This window comes from Rissa tridactyla, chromosome 25, assembly GCF_028500815.1.
Source record: "Rissa tridactyla isolate bRisTri1 chromosome 25, bRisTri1.patW.cur.20221130, whole genome shotgun sequence".
Taxonomy (NCBI): domain Eukaryota; kingdom Metazoa; phylum Chordata; class Aves; order Charadriiformes; family Laridae; genus Rissa; species Rissa tridactyla.
In genome coordinates, this window is record NC_071490.1 from 900,546 (window position 1) to 921,024 (window position 20,479).

At 55.3% G+C, this 20,479-nt stretch overlaps 1 protein-coding gene across 5 annotated transcripts in view; it reads right to left on the minus strand.

Moving 5' to 3' along the window:
* Window positions 1-20,479, minus strand: part of WIZ (WIZ zinc finger) — a 60,288-nt gene that overhangs the window by 14,984 nt on the left and 24,825 nt on the right. For 2 of the 5 annotated variants that reach the window (XM_054183381.1, XM_054183379.1), the window contains exons 3-5: window positions 9,901-9,955; window positions 5,081-7,620; window positions 4,483-4,848 (exon numbers count right to left, since the gene is read on the minus strand). In XM_054183381.1, coding sequence (XP_054039356.1) covers window positions 4,483-4,848; window positions 5,081-7,620; window positions 9,901-9,955 — 2,961 coding nt within the window. Of the gene's footprint in view, window positions 1-4,482; window positions 4,849-5,080; window positions 7,621-9,900; window positions 9,956-15,623; window positions 16,314-19,177; window positions 19,241-20,479 lie in introns of those variants that run through there. The other 3 variants (XM_054183383.1, XM_054183382.1, XM_054183380.1) reach the window with 3 other exon arrangements.

Here is a 20,479-nt window from a genome sequence, read left to right on the forward strand (position 1 = left end):
GGGGGAAGACACTCTTCAGCCAAGGCAGGATCTTGGGCATGGAAAGGGCAAGCCCCACTTCTGAGTCCTCATCTGGAGGCTCAACATGAGCAAGCACCAGGTGGAGGACGTGGAGAATCATTCCCTAAGCTCATGCCATTCAACCGACCCTCTTCCCCTCCTCTTAAAAACCCAGGACGCACCCCAGAAGGTAGGGCTCTGCGTGGGGTGGAAGGTCAACCAGCAAACGCACATTGTCCTACCCATGGTGAAACATCACTATCGCTGCATGGGACCAGGTCAAGAGGAGAAATCCAGGTCTAGCAGAAAACCATGCGGTTTGAGGCAGTAAGGGAGAACGTGGGGTGTTAAATCTGGGGAAAAAACGGGGAGAAGAAGGGAGGATGATGGTTCCAAGCCTGCGAAAGCAGTTTGGGGGACAGAGCAAGGTGAGGCAGGCTATGAGGAAGGAGAACGGCGAGCCGTTTTGGAGAGGACGCAGTTGCCTAACACTTCCCAACGCCTGCCAAGAAGCGCCACGTGTTCTCGGAGGCGGCTGCCAATAGGTTCGGAGCCAGGAGAGAGATAAACAGCCTCGATAACGAGCCAAGCTGGGCCTTAAGGAGGCGGCTGCAGCAGCAGGACACACCTTCGCCCGTCACAACACGCAGGGAAAGCCACCGCTGAGCACAGGGACCTCCTCGGAGAAGCCACCAACTCCACTGGGTACGGCTCAGGAGCCAGCGGTCTCCAGGAAAAGAAGAAAAAAAAAAAAAAGGGGGGGGGGTTCAGACTTTTAAGCTGTTCAAAGCCAAAGCAGAGTGAATGTTGCAACCCCTCCGTACGTCACAGCCCGTCCTGGGATGGGCAGGAGCAGACAGACCCCTCCTGCTCTCCTCCGACGCGTCCGACGTCGAGCGTGGCATTTCAGGGAGGGTTCAGACATAGCGAGGAGGGACTCGCGAACGATCCGGGGTCTGAAATTGGGACCAAACAGGGGAGATTGAAAGATCTGGGTGTACAGAAGAACATCAACTCTTGTCTCTGCTTATTGGGGGTAAAATGGTCATGGATTTAGATATTAAAAATACCAAAGACCTCATCGGCTTTCTAAGGGTGAGGGCTGGCGATGGCAGCGCGGGCGGTAGTGGCGTCTCCATCCGAGCCCGGAGCAGCCACGTCCAGGTTGGTTTAGGTACCGTGGACTTGCCTGGAAGCAGCAGGAGGCAACAGGTAACCTCCGAGATCCCCGCAGTATCTCAAAAACATCCTGTTTTTGCCACACACGCTCCCATCTAAACAACCGGCGCAGCCAAGTTCGAGTTCTCGCCGCAGACCCAAACACCTACTTCCTCCCTTTGACTTTTAGTTTTGCTTAAAGAGGTTGGTGGTTGGGTTTTGTTTTTTTTTTTTTCTGGTTTTGTTTTTAAACAAGCAGCCGAGGGTACGAGACCGGCAAGAGCCAACCCAGCTCTCCCGCTGGGTGCGTGTTAAACTCAGAGCCCTTTTCCCGACTCCGCTCTTCTTTTCTTCTCCGTGTCCCACCTGCGAGCAGCTCCGGGAAGGGAAACTTCACCCCGCGAGGACCAAGACCCTCAAGGTCTTGCGGTGATTTGATTACAAAACCCCAAGAACGGAGAGCGCGGCCGGACTCATCGAGTCGATCTCCCGGCACCCGGAGCCAAAATCCTCCGCCTTCGTTTCCTGCTGCAGCCTCGTTAGAAACCACGAACCGCAGCCGGCGCAGAAAACCCTTCATAAAATTCTCCCCCAAAAGAGGATTTCTCCCTGCCCGAGCGCTCAGCTGCCTGCCCCCCGCCATGGAGGGTTTCGGTTAAGGCTCTACCGATATTCTTAGCTCGTGCCAGCTCGAGAGGCATCTCTTGCGACGCCGGCAGAGCCCTTCTGGCAGTTCGCGCCTCTGGAAGCGGAGAGGAAGGAAGCGGGAAGCGGCTGGCGGGGAGCCGCCGGCAGATGCTGAGCTGCGACATCGTCCCGGGGCGCAAGCAGCAGCGCTGCTCCCCCGGCGTCCCCGCTCGGAGGTGCCACCGGTGGAGATGCCACCGGGTCTGCTGCGGTGCCACCACCGGCTTTTCCCCGAGATCCTCCTGCCGTTAGAACTCACCTACGGCCCCGTATCTCATTCATGTTGCTTAAAACCCTCGACAAATTACGGAATTAGCATAAAACACACGCAGAAGACGTTAACGCTAAGCAAGTGCCCTTAAGGCAGCTCATTGCTCCTGGCCGAGGCTGTCACAAGACGCTGGTGGCTCCCTCGAGCTCCTGCCCGTCTCACGCGTGATTTGAAGAGACACGGGGACAAGTGGGCTTAAAAAATAAACATCTAAAAAAAAAAAAACCCTCCCGGCTACGGATTCGGCATCCCCCATCTCCAACCCCGCTGCACTGTTTGCTCAGCTGCTTCCCCGCAGCCGTACCCGGAGCAAGAGTTAAATAAATACGGCGACGGGCGCCGCTTCGTTCTTAGCCGCTTCGTTCTTAAATCGGTTGCGACAGAGACTTCCCGGCACAAAGCCGGGGCGCCCCGAAAGCGCCGTTTCAGGCTGGAAGGAAAACAAGGAGAGTTTCCGACTCACGGCGAGTCGCTCTCTGCGAGGTTCGGAGCGTAACTAAGAGACTTGAGGCTTGGATTTAAACACAAAAGCCATCCAGCGAGCGCTATCTCCACGTGATCCGCTGGCCGCGCTTCGGTTACACAACAGGTTGCTGGGCCGGGGATTTTTAAGCTTTCCACATTTACCCATTTTCTGGGCATTTTTCCCCAAAGACTGGTAAGGAAATACAGAGTTTAAATCCAGGAGCACGGCTTAAGCTTTTGCTCTTGCCCTCCGCTCATCCCACGTGTCCATCCTCAACCTTATCCGGGTTTAAATACAGTGCCGAAGCAGACCAGAATTAAGCTTGAATTCAACTATTTTTTTCCCGCTAGAAGGCCAATTCCCGGCCCCATTTCTCCCACCAAACACCCACCGGCGTTTCAAGGCAACCGGAGACGGGCGCAGCGAGGAGCAGGAGAGGTTCCCAGCCCTGCGCCAACATCACACGCCAAAAAAAAAAACCCACTTGAGTGACGTTGCCCGAACCGATAAGCGAGATCGTATTTCAAGACGTGACCCTTTTTTTTTTTTTTTTTTTAATCCTAAAACTTCACGTTGGGGACATTTGATATTAGATCTGCCTTGTTAAGAACTGCGGTAACCTCTGCTCCGATGAGCAGTTGTTACCAAAGGGTGGCCTCACTCTTTCTTCACCGAGACACTTTCCACCCTTCTCAACCACAAAAATACCCGAGCCCTCCTTTTTAAAAACAGCAGCGCTACCTACAACGGCTCGTGCCTGTGAATTTTGGGCACCGGGAGACCTAAAAATTGCTGAGCGATCGTCACAGTCAGCATCCAGCTCTCCAAAACGCCTCTCCTTGGCATCAACCACCAGCCCGGGTTCATCATCCAAGGTTTGCCATGCCAAGGAAAAAGAGTCTGGGTTTGTTGGTCTTTTAATTTGTGTTCGTTACGCTCAAGACTCGTTCCAAAAAGCAGCCGGGCACGGGGAACAGCGCGGAGAGCCAGGATTACAGGCTCTTTGAAATTTCAATTAAAGCCAGCTTCTCGCTGCAGGGATGTATCTCGCATAGGATTAGGCTGAGCAGAACTTAACGAGAAGCTGCTTCAAGGACTTCAAGATGCCGCCAGAAGCCCCAGGTGTCAGTAGGTGGTTGTTTTTCCTGACGCACGAGCAAGTTTTTAGTCTTTGGAAGAGGAAGAATGGTTCGTTGCCAAGTTTTTGGTGCAACGTCAAGTTTTTTGGAGCCTTGCGGGGGAAACCTGGAAGCTCTTTGGGACGGGCTCTGCTCTGGAACTGATGATCCCGTGTGAATAATTTGGCACTTCACTGATGGAGGGGGACCAGCTCAGACCCAAAGCTGTTTGGGAAGGACCCCTTAACGCCCCCCGCCATGGTAACACAACACCTACGGAAAACACACCACTGAGAGATGAACACAGATCCCCGGAGACCAGAGGTCGCATCCTGCCTTCTGCCTGGCCAAGCACTGTCAGCACGGACCACGCTCTTCTCCTGTCCTCCAGCCACACTCTGCTCCGTGATTTGTGAAGCTTTAGAGGTTTCCTCGATGGAAACCTCGTTCCTAAACGCGACGCTTTTCAAATGAGAAAGGCTGAACGTAACAAAGCGCGGCTCCCCGGTGGGATGCGATCCCTCCATCCACCCCTCGTGAGACCGCACTGCCGAGGCTCTTCCATCTACCAGCATCTCCATCCACCTGCCCCAAACCAGCACCAGATTTCATGGGACACAGAGCATCAACGACGGAGATGGATAAACCAACGCCAGTTTACGCCGATTAAACCCTTCCCTGTAAATACCCACCCGCCAGCAAAGGCTCTGTTCAGCAGGACGCGATGGTTTGGGGTTACCAAAAGGGTTTCTGGCTCGCACGGGGTTTTCGGGGACACTTACTGTCTCTGTAGGACTGTAGGGACTCATCTCCCCAGGACGGGGGAAACGGGGACAGAGGAGAGCGTGGAATGCTGCACTCAGACATGGGGGTCATGCTCTTGCGTGACACGAAGCCGTGAGCTTCCCTCTCTCGGCTCGGGGACGAGGGCTCCGCTCCCATTGCCGCTTGCAGCATCGGATGCTCCGATGAGTTGGCCAACAGCTCCTTGAGGATGTTAATGGGCGAGATGGTGAGTTCCCAGTTGGTAATACCAAAGTCTCTCAGGTGGGCTCTGGCGTGGCTGGAGAGACCCGCTCGCGTGTCGAAACCGGCCCCGCAGAACTCGCATCGCATCAGGCTGAAAGTACTGGGGTCGAAGTTTGCAACTGCGGAAAGAAGGGCAGAGAGTCAGCGCCGCCGCTAAAACCCCTGGATCGGGGCTCCGAGGAAGGGAAGGGGGGGCTATTGCACCTGAGACAACCGCACGGCACCGGTTGTGCCGTGGCCACCACGGTTGAGGTTGACCACAGCACCATACGTACCCAGTTCTCGGTGGGAGGAGAAAACCCCACCGATTAAACCCAAGAAAATAGAAAGCATGGTGAATTGAATACATACTACCTTTTTTCTTCTTCTTTTGGAAGGAAAATTTTTGCTCAATAGCTTTCACTTCTTCCGCTGAGATGAAGTGACGGACGTTGTAGCTCACCCCCACCCTGTTGAGGTGGCCCCGCACGTGGTTCGCCAGCCCGATCCCGTTGTGAAACCTGTCTGGGCAGTAGGGACATTTCCTCTCCTCGTTCTTCAGCATGGGCGAGTCGGAGTCCAAGAGGTCATCAAGCTCCAGAGGACCCTCCAGAGGAGCGTCCAACAGGAGCATATCCAAGGGAAGGGGCTCCTCCATCATGAATTCCTGGGAAGGGAGAGTTGTTTTCTTCTTGAACGGCTTCCCCCGGGGCCGTTTCGTCGCCTTGGGGTGCAGGTTCACCTCCTCCAGGAGGACGATGGGGACCATCATCCGCAACTGCTGCTGCTGCTCCTCCGAAGCTATCGAAGAGTCGGTGGCTTTCAAGGTGTCTCTGAACGTCCTCTTGAGGTCTAAGGCAGCTTGAGGGATGGTGACGGGTTTGATGCCTCTGTTCTCGCTCAGATCTATCTCAGTGCTCGCAGAGATCTCCTCTTCCATGCTCCCAGCGTCGCTGCCCAACATCCACTTGTGCCTGAGCTCCTCCAGCCCCATCGGGTGGCTCCTGAGACCGTCGCCTTCTCCTTCAAGGTGCTGAGCCGCCGCTTTTTTTTTCAGCTGCCGCAGAGCAAACTGGGAATAAGCTTTCGCCGAGGGAAAACTGGAGAGCCCCAGGTTTTTATGGGGGGTAGCATACGGAGCTGCTTTCCTGGCATGAAACCCTGATGTCTGGTAGTCCTTTTTACTAGCCCCGTTGCTTTTATCGAGCCTTGGGTGACTTAGGGCAAAACCGTGGACCGCTTCGTAATGCGATGTGCTTTCTTGGGGAGGTGGAGGGAAAAGCCGGTCTGCTTTGCTGAAATAATCCGTCTCTGCAAACCGGCCTGGCCTGGCCGGGCTGTAGGCATCTCTGCTAGTTCCTGGTTGATTGGGATCATCCTCATACACCTCCGCGTCCCAGGAGAGGTGGGAATGGGCGTATTTCATGTGCTCCTTGAGGATGTTCTCGTTGGGGGCCGGGAAGCTGCAGAGCATACAGGTGCTGAGCCCTTTGCCACTGCCGTGAGGTGGTACCTGCATCTGCAGGGACATGTGTTCATTTGGTTTGAAGTGTTTGTAGATGCCGTGCACGGGGCTATCCCGTATTTCTCCGCTGCCCGCGCTTCCAAAGAGATTCATGTTCTTTGCCCCTTGGTCCTTCCTCTCCTTGACGTGCATCTTGGCGTGCTGGACAAAGATCTTGGAGGAGTTGGTGCCAAAGACACACTTGGGGCACTGCAGCCGGGCTTCCCGGCCTTCGTCTGGAAACTCGTTCAACTTCTGAATCTCTTCGATAATTTTTTCCCTAGACTCTTGGTGGAGCCTTTTGTGCTGCTCCAAAGACGTGGGGTCTCCAAAGGCCCATCCGCACTCGTTGCAGCAGAACTGACACTGTCCTCCCAAAGCATCTCTGTCTTGGTCCCTCCCTGGTCCACGATTATGCTGAAGCATGTGATCCATCAAATGTTCCTTCTTCTTGAAGTAAATGCTGCACTCGATGCAGGTGTACACCGTAGGGTCCTCCTCTGGACCCAGCTCCTCCTTCCCCTGCTCCTCCAACAAGACGCTGCACACGTAGGGCCGCATCTCGATGTCATAGGAGCTGCAGGGAGCGGGTTCCAGAGACATCAACGGGATCCGCTCCACCGAGTCTTCGGCATTTACCGTCCAGGACTGTTTGCCGACGGCAAGATCCGCACCGAGCTGAAGGCCCGGCTTCTGGATTGTCCACTCAGCCGCGTTGAGTGGGTTGATCTCGCCCAAGTCTGAGTCGACCATCAGCCCCTTCCTGTGGGACGAGGAGCTCTCCAGGGATTTGGACTTGCCGAGGACAGGGTTTAGCGTTTTTCTGAACACCGTCGGAGTCAGCGGAGGAGGCACTTCACGCACGGCCTGTCCCCGAAAGGGCAAGTTGGTTGCTACATCTGTCGGCTTGCTTATGTCTTTGTAGTGAGGACTCGGGCTTTTGCTGGGTCTAGAAATCCAGTCGACCCTCTGGATTCCCCTCTTGCTTTTATCTAAGTGCTCTTTGCTGAGGCCTTCAAGTTGCTTTGGTTCATTTTTGAGATATTTCTCTTCCCCGCTGCCAACCGATGCCCCAGCGCAAGGGCTGGGCGTCTCTGCTGCCACTTTGCCACCATCCAGGTCCTCGGAGTCGCTCTCCAGTTGCTCAGGATCCACCTGCACAGTATTTACAACCTGGGGCTCCACGGCGAAGGCCGACTCCTTTACGCACCGCGCGTCCTTTGAGTCCTTCAAGCCAGAGAGTCTCTCTAAAGTGCTTTCTTCTCTCCCATCGCCCGCTCTCGTCTCCAGCGCGGAGGTGTCCCAGGTCACGCTGCCGGACACGGTCATGTTTCGCAGGTCTAGGGAGCTCCTGGCATCCGTTCTGTACAAAGCCTTCTTGAACTCCAAATGTTCTTCATTCGTGGAGCTGCAAATAAGTTTTTGAGAGTTAGTAACTGGTTAACGGGATTGTACCGACATTTCCATTTACAAAAGGGTTGGCCTAGAACCTAGTACGGCATAACACAGGCTGGGGGCTCCACGGCGACTCCCGTATTGCCCCAAATATTAAAGACTTGGGGCAAAAACGAGGCCATCCCTCCAAACCCTCCCTTGGCCATGGGCAGCTAGAAGCATTTCTGCATCTTCTCCTAAGCTTGCTCTAAGCTCGTTTCAGCGATGGCTCCACCTGCTCCCTGTGATGGCTCTTCCATGTTCATGTCAGGTACACCAGGAGCGTTGGGTTCCCATCACCACGTCACCCATTCCTGCCTTGGGCCAGAAGTCATCTTCCCCTTGCTCCACCCCACTCTTTGCTTCTCCTTCCCTTTCCCCTCCTCCGAACTCCTCGGGATGCTTGGACACTTTCTCTGGGACCAAAGGATGGTTTGTCTCCATGATTAAATGGAAGTCCCTGGGTGATCCCTCTCCACAGCAGGAGTGGGGAGCCTTTCTTCTCTGTGCAGAGACCCCAAACCATGGTGGATCAAGGTGGTTCCTCCCCATCCTCTTCCAAACCTTCAGGAAGAGCCCTAAAGTCAGAGAACCCCATCAAGCAGCTGGAAAACATAAAAGCCTCCATGGGGTGAGCTCTACAGTGGGGCTGGGTAGCCCCAGGCCACCCAGACGAGTGCTGCGGGTACCACCACGGCACCCAAGATGTGTTGGGTGTTAGAGAGGGGCCGAGCACACCCATGGGCAGTCCCAGCCTGGTGGTTTGGAAAGTCCTACATTGGGCTTTGGAGGCTTTTTCCTGAAAGGAAGGAAGGACGTGGTGAGGGCCACGAGGGTGCAACAGAGGCACTTGATGTTCTCCAAGATGCCTCGAGGGACTGGAGACATCTGGCACAGGACCAACAGTTAGGAGACAGGATCTACAGAGCCTCAAGCCCTTCTGCTGGGGTGGTGGGAGTCTTGGTGGGGAAGCAGAGAGCCTTGAAGGGCACCAGATCCCCACATTTAGGCTTCTGAACTGGGGTCCAAGAGATCAAGGAACCCTGACGGCAGCTTCATGGGGGCATCCATGTCCCCATCCCTGCCCTAAGGATGGGACCCAGCTTTTGTCCTCCACACCCAGCTTCACGCCCGGCTTCTCCCTCTACCCAGCACCCGTGTCACGAATGCATAGCCAAGAGCGGGATGCAAACCGCCGTATCCCGGCTCCTGCTCCCTGCTAAACCATCCCTAGGGAAGAAACCTGCCGGAGCACAGAGCCCGACACCCGGAGAAGCCCGGTGACTCGAGACCTCAAGCAAGGAGCTGCTCCAAGGCCAGGAAAACACTATCTCACGGGTCAAGTTGTGCTGCCAGGAGAACAAAGCGCCTTTGTTGGAGACAGCAGGGCTGCCAGTTCCACACGGTTCTCGCGCTGCCCCTCTCTCTCCTTCTTTTTAAACCTATTTATTTCCAGCTTGTTCCTGAAAAAAGCCATGTTCAGGGGCGAACCGACCCTCCCACCTCACCACGCTCGCCCTCCCAGCTCCAAACTTTTCCCTGTTTTTAACAGGAGAGAAATTACCGCGGACTGGAGGACGGGCTCGCCATTGTCCGTGGCGTGATATCAGGGAAATGCGATTCCCATATGCACTGTAAAACCCTGCAAACGTTATTAAAAATAACTCGCTAAGGAAACCGCTGGCCCAGGAAGGATCAGTCACCAGCAGATACTAAAATAAGCCCATTAAAACGTGCCGGGCATTGGTTGGCGTCGCTAAACAGGCTAAGACAGAGAGCGATGCTGAGCCAGGCCCGGGTCCCCCGGTGCCACGAGGAGGGACAAGGACCCTTGCCCTGCGCGAGCCTTGGCCTGGCACCCCTAAATCTGCCTTTTCCAGGGTGCTCAGAGCTATTTGGGACACCCCTTGGCAGCTTCGGGACACCCAACACAACCAAATCGAGCATCCACCTCCCAGCAGTGCCGAGGGGAACTGGGATGGCTCCGAGGGGTGACTCGGGGGTAGGCAGAAGCCGGGTGGTTTGTCGGGAAGCGGGACAAAGGAGACGAATTAGAGCAGCCAGCACTGCTCTGCAGCGAGGGGACCGTGCTGGCCGGCTCTAGAGGGACCTGCTGACGTCCTCGGTGGTGGGACAACCCTCTTCGGGGACAGGCAGGGAGATATTTTGGGGCTTTGTGTAACCGGAGCGCCGTTGGCAAGGGGAGATGGGCTCCTGGGTGCTCCCTGCTCTGCCACGTCCCTTGGGAACTTACCCGAGTTCAGTCCTGTGAGCCGGCACGGCACCGGAGAGGGCAGGATCAGGCTCATCTGCAACAGAGAGGAAAGCTCCAAGGTCAGTGCCCAAGCGAGGCTTCTTCCAACGCAATTTGCAATGAAGTGATTTTTAATTTTTTTTTTTTTTTTTTGGTGCGTGTTAAAAAAAAGCTTTCCCAGCAGATAAAACCCCCTCTGCTCCCGCTGCCCGTCCTTCCCTCCTACAGCCGGGTCCGGATTACGGGAGGATTTCCAAGCCACACTTAAGAGGGTTTAATCCCGTGTGCAACTATTTGATGTATAATCGTTCCTGCCGCTAAGCAGTTTAACGGGAAGATGCACACGCTGCTGGCCGCGCTCCCACCACCAAGGTATCCGGCACGGAGCCGCCGCGGCCGAGCAGCTGGACAAGGGTTGGCTTGATCCACCATGTGAAGACCACCAGTTCCCCCGACGCCACGGACGGGGGCTCACGAGCCTCCCCAGCGACGACGTGCAGCCCTGCGCTGGGACCAGCACGCAGGGTTTGCTCTGAGCATCGTTTGGGGCTTGGAGGAGCTTTGCTTCGCTCCGGTGTTGGCCGAACCCCCGGGGATGGCTCCTGGGCTAAAGCACCTCCGAGCCCGCTCGCAAGAAGGCGCAAGGCAGGATTTCAGGCAGCGACGACAGACAGGCAAATGCCTCCTGAAGATCTACAGGGTCCGCTGAGATATATCGGACCCAGACGCATCCTTCCTCAGGAGGAGGAAAACCTTCGGCTGCGTCCGATGAAGATGTCTGGATCAAACCTACCCGTCCCAGATGCTCCGTCAGTGGCGCTGTGCTCAGGGAAGGACACGGGGGTCTTACTCCTCATGCCGGATTCCCTCCATCCTGCTCCGGCCACGCGTTGCCTGTCCCGGCCGTATGGAAAGCAGGGACTCACTTGTTATTACAGGCAAGGCTGGGAGCTTGGGGAAGCCAAGGCGTCGCTGGGTGAATCCCACATTGTTTCCTGCTGCGAACCAGCCCCAGGCAAGCAAAGCTTGCTGCTGGGACAAGGAATTGTCCTGCATCCCTCCTCCCATCATCATCATCTTGGGTCACGGCAGCCCAGCAGCCCGGCCCCAGGCAAGGAAGCTTGCTGCTGGGACAAGGAGTTGTCCTGCATCCCTCCTCCCATCATCATCATCATCATCATCTTGGGATGTCCAGACGCCCAAGAGTTGCCTGGGGCTCACCGGTGTGGTGGAAATCAGCTGGAGGCCATGGGAAGGAGGTGGCCACAGCTTGATGGAGGGTGCAGAGCCAGCACCAAGCACGCGTGGGGCTCATGGAGAAAAGGGATGTGCCAGGAGCAGCTCAGCCTCCTCCCTGCCCCGACACCGACCAACAACCCCGAGAGCCTTTGATGCTGAACGCAAAGATGAGAGAGAGCGGGATCAAGCTGCCCGTCCCGGGAAGGCAACGGGGAGCGCTTTGGAAACACACGGCCAAGGAGATGGGTTTCACTGCAACGATCCGTGGCCTCAGCCTGGGAGAGCCTCGACAGCCCAAACTGACCTCCATCCCCTCTGGGATGGACGCAGCCGCTCACAGTTTGTGTTTATCCTATAAATTACCGGTTACGTGCCCTAAAACCAGGAGGAAGGTGGTGTTCAGGCCACCACGCTGGTTATGAAGATGGGGGAGGCAGGGCAGGACCTGCCCCGAAAGCAGAGGAGGGACACGAAAAGCCAGGGTTGGCTTCCAGACCTTCCATTTTAGGTGAGCCACCTTAGAGGCGAGATTTTTGAGGCTGAGCATCTCCGGTGTGTAGATCTCATCCAGAGATGGTGCGGTTTGAGATCTTTCATCTAGACGCAGAGCTGGGACCACAACACATCGCCGGGGTTTAGCCGGCATCGGCACCCTCAGAGCCTGTCCCGGAGAGGTGGCAACGTCCCCGGTTCCCAAATCAGGTCCTTTTGGGTTCAAAAATCATTTCGGAAAAGGCCGGCGGGATCCAGGGCCGAGCTGCCGAGGCCATGGGAGACTGTCAGCGTTCATTCAGGAAAGCCTGAGTCACCAAGCAGCCGGGGCGGGAATGTCAGGGAAAAGGACGGAGAAAAATACCCCAACCCTCCCAAATCGGCAGATTTTAAACACATCCGTAAACCCCCAGCGCCTGGATGGAGAGGGGCAGAAAGCACCGACCGCCGAGAAAGGACGGTGGCAGGAGCCTTCCAGGGACTCTTTTGTTCTCCAGAGCTCCGGCACGGCTCCTATTTTTAGAAACTGTCTCCTTTAGAGGAAAACACGCGGTGATTTATCTTTCTCCTGATGAGCACGTAACTGCACTCCCTGCAAATCCTGGTTTCTTGGAAACAGCGAGAGATGAGGGAGTTTAATGTCTTGGACTTAGGAGGCTCAAATTTACCCTCTATGGTAATCCAGCAAGAGCTACTCCTCTAACCACAGGAGCGTGGCTCCAGCGTCTCCCGAGAGAGCACGGCCAATCTGAATTCATTTTTGAGCTCACGGTCTTTCCCTTCGAGAGGTCAAACACCCTCGTACTGAGGCCATGGGTCTCTCCTCTCTGTTTTTCCTCTATCCCAAGAGTTAAAGCAGCCCGGCCAGGACATCAAGACGCTTTCAAAATCGAGCCGTCGCACAAACCCGCGGCCAAAACACACAAAAAGCCAGAGAGAAGGGAAAACCTGTGAGTTGCCCGGCACGGGAGAGGTTATGCAGAGACCAGGAGCTCTCCCAGATGTGGCACGCCCACCTCTAGATAAATTCGGCGATGGTTAATTACAGGACATGTTTCAAAGGTCACAGATTGAGAGATACCAACATCTCCAGAAGAGCTGAAAGAGCCCCGGCTCATCGAGGCCGTCAGAGTCGATAAGCAGATGTTAACGGCATGCCCAAGACACTCAATCATCTATTAGGGTGCAAAAATTTCACCTAAACCTTCCCCACCACCCCAAAAACCACCAGGATGCACCAGGTGCTTTTCCACGTCACCGCTCTTCATACGGCAGATGCTTCCTATACAAAGCGTTGGGTTTGTTTTGTCCCAGAGCTACTCAACGCGTATTTTAAGACTAACAACACACCGAATGGCAGCTGTGATAATTAGTAAGGTTGTCCTGCTGCGTCAGGAGGTCACAGAGACGTTGACAGATCCAACATCCAACAAAACGAGCCCAACGAAGGTCCCCGATCATCGTAGACTGGAGGACGTGATGGATAAAGACAAGCTGAGGCAGTTGGGCTCGTTCTGCGTCAGGGTGAGAGCATGAAGGTGCTGACTACAGCCACTAAGTGGAGGATGTAGAAAAGACGAAGCCAAACTCCTCCTGGACACGTGCAATGAGAGGACGAGGAAGTCACAACATGGGAAACTCTTCCCTGCGAGAGCGGGACAGCTCTAGGACAGGCCAGAGGTGTGTGTGGGGGGGGATCTCCATTCTTGGAGACGCTCAAAACTCAACTTGATGGGGCTTGAGCAACCTAACTTGGAAGCTGGCTGTGCTTTGAGCACAGGGATGGGATGAAGACCTCCAGAGAGTCCTTCCCACCCCAATTATTCTGTAATTTTAGGATTAAAAGCCCAAAGAAGTTCAAGAGTCTAAAGCAAAGAGGTCTTTTGGATGGCAGTTTCCATCAAGATCCTAGGCCAAATTGAAACAGGGAGAGGATCTCCCTTCTGAAGAGTTCACTCAAGAAACTCCATTCTCCTGGAAGTTTTCTACCCAGCTCCCAAAAGAGGTCTAGTGACAGTTTAAAAGGGCATAAAGCAGTGGAGACTTAAAGAAAACTCTAAAATACTATTATTTCCCAAACTTCAAACTGTGTAAAGCTCCACCCGCTGAATACCAACAGAAGGTTTCCCTTCCATACAATCCTCCAAGACGAGAAGCAGGACACCCACCTGACCTCCACGTGCTTTCCGCATCTCTTATCTCAGCGATAAAGGATGAGGAGGGAGACTCAGCTCCAACTCAAGCTCTCCAGCGCCTCCCAGATCAACTGGGTTCCCACTATAGAAGGACCGGCACTGCGAAAGGCCATCGGTCCGAGGATGGGGTGAACTGGTCTCCAGCCAAGAGAGGAAAAAAACCAGGCTCCTCCAGAGGGCGAAGACTCGGATTAAACCAAAACTGAACTCGTCAGAAATCAAAAATTGAGCAAATCGGCCAGGAATTTGCAAGACCGCTTTTCCAAGCAATCTGAAGGCTTCCAAAAAGCCCTCAAAACCAGCTGATCACCTTCAAAAAGCCTTCACTGAGCCTAAACAGGCTCACCCAGGCTTAGGGTTTTTTTTTCTAGCCTGTCTAAACAAACTGAAAAGAGAGGCAAGAAGAGATATTTTATCTCCTCTACAGCCAGGCTGAGGGACCTTGCCATTTGAGCAAGGGTATTAGGCAAGGGGTGAGTTATTGCGTCATCTTCCGAGTAACGCAAGATGTCGCAAGGCATGATTTAGCTCTGGAATTAAAAACTCGCTCCTACTTCAGGCTCACGCTTTCATCTCAGGTGTTTAATTTGAGAGCAAAAGGTACCAGAAGAATCGCTGATGCAGCTTCTGCATATTGTAAATAACCGGGGAAAAAAAAAAAAAATATAAATTGGACTCGACACGTCACCTTTCGTGGTCCAAAAACATGACAGCAACTGCTAGTGCCAAAAAAACCCCAGCAGATGGACCCGCACAGCGGGATTCGCGCTCGATACTGGTGGGAAAACACCCCGTCCCCATGCCGTGGTGGTGCCGGAGCCGAGCGGCTGGGTGTTCACCAGCCGGCTACCACCCAACCCGGCCATGGGGATTTCTGCTGTGTCGGATGGCGCAGAGTTGGGTTTGTTACCAGCGCGATGAGGAATCTCACACTGGAAACGTTCAGTCATAAAACAGAATTGTCAGGGTTGGGAGGGACCTTTCAGATCATCGAGTCCAACGATCAACCTAACACTGACAAAAGCCACCACTAACCCATGTCCCTCAGCTCCACGTTGACCCGTCTTTTAAATACCTCCAGGGATGACGATTCCACCACTTCCCTGGGCAGCCTCTTCCAATGCTTGATAACTCTTTCAGTGCAGAAATTTTTCCTAATATGCAACCTAAAACTCCCCTGACGCAACTTGAGGCCATTGTCCTCTTGTCCAGCCACCTGGGCCTACACGATGGCCAAGAAATGGAGGGGAGGGTCTTTCAGCCCCCAGCACCGTAGGAGATATTTAGCTCCCCGAAAGCTCACTGGAAATGCAGGGAAGCAGGAGCTTCGTTTCCCATATCCCAGCCCATCTCCAAATCCATCCCATGGCCCCAAGCTTGGCTCTTCCAGCCCAAAGCAGTCATGCAAAACGACCTCTCCAAGACTGCATCCATGCTGGCAGAGCCACGGCAGGTCCAACCAGAGCCAGGCTTGTGTTTGCAGTGCAAACAGTGGTGTTTGGTGGGCAAAGGCACCATCGGTAACTTTTGCTCGGCAATCCTGATACCTCCGGACACCAGCATGCGGCTCCGGGCTGAGAGCAGATGACAGAAGAAACAAAACACGGAGATCCTACAAAAGAGGGTGCGACCAGCAGCTCTTTCTTCTCCAACCCACCCTAAACAGAGCCAACAGCTCCCACGTGAAGGCAAAGGCTTTGCCTGAACACCACGAGATGCTCCACAGCAGAGCTTTTCCCTTGCACTAGAGAAGTCGACCCCCTGGCACCCCAGCATCCCCCCGTCCACTGAAAGCACCTGGATGAGGAACGTGGGTGCTCTGCACGTGTTGGGCTCAGCATGGAGCTATTTGGGTGGCCATCCGTGCCAGATTCAAGCTCTTCAAGCGTATTCCTGCCCCAAATCCATGGGGTAGACACTACTCCTCCGCCCCAGGAGCCCGGCATCGCTCCGTGCTTGCAATAGCCCCTCTCCAGCAGAAATCATTCCACCCACGGTCTCACGCCAGCATCCGAACGTTCTCCCCGGAGCCAGACGAGACGATCGCGTTCTCCGACCCTTTGCTGCGGCTTGCCAGGACCAAGCTGGAGATTTTGCTTGTGCTCCTGAATACAGACGAGCTGGCGTCAGGACAGGCTTTGCTGCGGGAGGGCTTGGCCAGAGAATTTCATGTTTCCCTCCTGAAAATGGGCACATTTGGGGTCAAGTTTTCCCGCACGTAGCTCTGGGTCCTGCGCCGATGAAAGCTCTCGGCCATTTGCAGTTGGAAACGGGACACATTTCTTTCTCCTTTACGCGGCGTTGGCAGGTTCAGGGCAGGATTTAAGGACGCTCCTAAGCCTGCGGGCAGGTGACCTTGAGGACAGGAGCTCTTCAAAGCACGGCGTGCTGGCAGCACATCGTGTCTCATCTGACTCGGGCTTAGCCGGCTGCTGACGGAGCTGGGGACGGCGCCGTTGCGTTCACGCGACACCAACAGCTCCGTGTTCACTTCTGCTTGGGCTTCCCGGGAACGATACGGGTCCCTTCACCCCTCTGCAGGCACAGGGTGCTGGAAGTTTGTGTATTTAAGGGCTGGAAATGCCCAGGGTTGCGCAACCAGCATCCAGGTGCTGCTATTTCTGCTGCTGGACTTTGCACGGGCAGGAAAGTGCACAGGAGGGAGGGGATTCTGCCCCTCTGCTCCGCTCGGGGGAGACCCCCCTGCAGCGCTGCCTCCAGCGCTGGGGCACCAACAGCAGAAGGACACGGAGCTGTGGGAGCGGGGCCGGAGGAGGCCCTGGAGATGCTGGGAGGGCTGGAGCCCCTCTGCTGTGGGGACAGGCTGAGAGAGCTGGGGGGGTTCAGCCTGGAGAAGAGAAGGCTCCGGGGAGACCTCGGAGCCACTTCCAGTCCCTAACGGGGCTCCGGGAAAGCTGGGGAGGGACTCTGGAGCAGGGAGGGGAGATATGGGACGAGGGGGAAGGGTTTTACACTGGAAGAGGGAGATTGAGATGAGATCTGGGGAAGAAATTCTTGGCTGTGAGGGGGGTGAGCCCCTGGCCCAGGTTGCCCAGAGAAGCTGTGGTTGCCCCATTCCTGGAGGGGTTCAAGGCCAGGTTGGCCGGGGCTTGGAGCAACCTGGGCTGGTGGGAGGTGTCCCTGCCCAGGGCAGGGGGTGGCACTGGGGGGTTTTTAAGGTCCCTTCCCACACAAACCGTTCCACGATTCTATGAAAAGACGTGGCAAAGGGCCCAAGCGACAGCAGTCCACAAAGAACGGGGCAGATAAACACTTATGTCCCCAACGCATCTGCTCTGGTCCCAGGAGAGGAACGCTGCAGGCTTGCACACAAGGGGATCAGCTCGTCGCAGGGGGATGAATAACCCACCATTGGGAGCTGATCGTGTTTTAACCCCCTCTCTGGCCTGGGAGGAGCTGCCTGGGTTGGGACTTTGCTCAGCTGGGGGCACCAACTGAGCCTGGAGGACTCCATATTGTCACTGCGAGGGAGTGAAGCAGACTCTGCTGATGAAAGAACGATGTCCAGCCCCGTAACGAGGTGAAAAACCCAACGCAGGGGCAAGAACATCCTGAACGGGTGCAGCTCGGTGCTCCCCAGCCAAAGGATGCCACATTTTTAATTGCGCCGGTGCCACCTTCCATCAAATTATTCAACCATCGACTCACTGTAGTAATCCCAGTATGAGCGGAGACACCTGTAAATGGTCCCTCTGGCTCCCTGACCCGATCAGCAGTGCTGGAGATGACCCAAAAGAGGAGGCAGGACTGTGCAGGCAGGGTATAGGCAGCATGAATTTAGACCAGCTCAAAAACCACAGCAACCAGTGCAGTGAGTGGTCCCATCCATCCCGTTGGACCACGCATCCCAGTCATCCCCGGTGCTGGCTTGGCTCTTTTTTTTTTGAGCCATTTCAGTGGAGAAGTACCAGAAAAGACGGGATTGGGCTCAAAAACAAGGACTGCAGATATCTCCAGGGAGGGACAAAGCCGGCTGCCAGAGAAGCAGGTCAGAGCTCTCCTCCTCCACGACTTGACGCTTATCTCAACGCGGTGACTCATGCGGGATCTCTCCACCGAAAGAGGTCGGGTACAAGACATCCAAAAGGCATTTGAGAGGCTGGGAATCAGCACGATTCCCATCCTTCGGTCTCCTCCTTGGGTTTGTTTTGTATGTGGAGATGGAGAACGGCCACACAGAGACACCATGGCACCTCCGTTCTTGGAGGTCTTCCAAGCTAGACAACCTGCTCTTGCTTTGGCATCAGCTCGCCAACCCAAATCCCCTTTTCTACCCAAAAAGATGTTGAGGCTAAATAAGAAACAGCCCAAATATTCTTTCCCCAGCTTCATAAAGGCTTTGCGCTCACTGCTCTCTGCCTGTTCCCAGGATTCATCTGGGCACAAACAACCAAACCATCCCCCAACAACCGAATGTCAAGGAGCCGCAGCCTTTGGCGGGCGCTCAGAGACCTCCCAAAGCCTTGTTCAGGCAGAAGGTAAAGCGATTTTGGTGCAGGAGGAGCCAAAACCTCCTGCCTTTCACTTCAGCAAGTGCCTGATTTGGGGAGTAAAACAAAAGAATCAAATCCCATTTCCATTCCCAAAGCGATTTCCATGGGAAGCCCCATGAGCACAGGAGCATCGTCTGCAAATGGCAGCGCGGGAAGGGGCTGGGGGGCCATAAAGTGACTCAGCGTCTGGAGGGGCAGGTCGGGATGGTGGATGGGTCACGGACCAGCTCTCCTTGCTGCCCCATGGGAAATCCAAGGCTATGGGGAGAGACCAGGACAACGTGGAGGACAGGTACAACGTCCTGGTCCCACAAAGCCCAAAGAGCTCTTGGAAAGAGAAACCACACCACCAGGAACTCCAGAGCAGGAGAGACGGACCTCCAAGCACTACTAAAAATAGCAATGCTCCAGTATCAGCATTACTAGAAAATTTTAAGACAACCGACACCCGTGGAGCAAGGACAAACACGCAGATGTTTCCCATAGGGGACGACCACGGAGACCACGTCAGCTCTGGGCCAAAGCCGCCCTGCGTTCTCCACCCACCAGCAACACACGGGGATGGCTGCAGGTTCAAAGAAACCTTGAAGCAACCAGCAAGCTCCCATCCTTCCCAAGGGATGGGCTTTGGGACAAGCACCGGTCTCCCTGTCCGGCTCCTCCCTCCCCTAAAATCAAGCCCATGGGTTTCCACCCTCCTCTCGCCCAGTCGATTCCATCCACCAGGTCTTCTCTTTGGTTTCTAGATGCAAATTAGGATTTAGTTTTCACCCTGCCCGGCCACTGCAGACCCCAAAACCCCATGCGAGACCGTGGGCGCGTGGCCCCGCGTCCTACCACGCGCTCGGGGACGAGCGGGTCCCTCTCGCCTCCATCACGGGTGGCAGTTTGGGGTTATCCTGTCCTCGCTATCGCAACCGGTTCTCCCTCGAGCAGTTAGAAAGGCAACGCCTGCTCAGGAAGTGGTCTCTGCAGCAGACGGAGGTGGGGAACGGTCACGGCTGCGAGGGGAGGGCGCTGGATGTGCTGACTCAGCTCCCCAGCGAGCTCCAGCTCGTCCCGGCAACCCGTCCGCTCGGAAAAAGGCATGTAAGACCCCCCAGGTCCCTTTCCAGCATCCCACTTGGGCGACGAGGCCAAACGATGCATCACGGACACAGAAAAACACCAAACGGCTCCGAGCCCACCAGCACCCATTTTCCACAGGGGGTTTTTCCAACGCCACCAGCCCTCGTCCTCCTTCGCTCGCCTCTCGCCGCGCAGGATTTCCCTGCCATCGCTGTCGTGCCCAAGCTCAGCTCTTCCCCTCGAAACGCGGAGCGGGCACACGTGTCTCAGCTCGGCTGTGCCTGGGCACGCTCCCTCCGGCGGCTCCGGAGGTTGTTCTTGCCGGTCCCGACAGATCGGTGCATGTTGCATCCCTACAAAAACCCGCTCGAACCTCTCCAGATGGGACCTCTGTGTTATCCAGTGAGCCCCGGGTTGTTCCGTGGGCCATCCCCGGGTGCCAAGCAGATGTTCTGTGGGATGCAACATCTTCACTGTGTGCTCGTCAGCCGCATTTGTCGCTCCTGTGATGCAAAATTTGGAGATTTGGCACCAGTTTGGTGCCAACCGGCCACTTACGCTCAAGCCAAACACTTCTCTCCCAGTGCTCATCACTGATAAGAGCAACAACCCTCCTGCTGAAACACCGTTCCCCAAGCTCATCATCCTCCGAGACATCCTCGTGTTTTGGCTCAGAAACAAAGAATCACCCAAGAGATCCTCGTGTCCAGCTCAGAAATAAAGAATCACCCGTCCACCGCCACTGTCGATTCTCAAGACGGCACCCAAGTTTTCACACCGAGAGGGCAGGGGTCCCCCGGGGACAGCTGGGTTTCAGCAAACTGCTTACGCTGGAGCAAAAAAAAAAAAACCCTAAATTAAACTAAGCCAGCGCCTGTTGGCTCGTGCACATGGGCTCGGGTTCAAGCTGCCCGAGTCAGCAGAGCTCAGGAAGCCCCGCGCGCTTCTGGAAGACGGAGCCGTAGGAAGCATGACACATCTCGAGATGTTGGCTCCGCTCCCCGGGATGTTTATGGTCAGCGAGAGCCTGCCACGATTTCACAGACTTCGTATAAACATCTGGATGAAGGA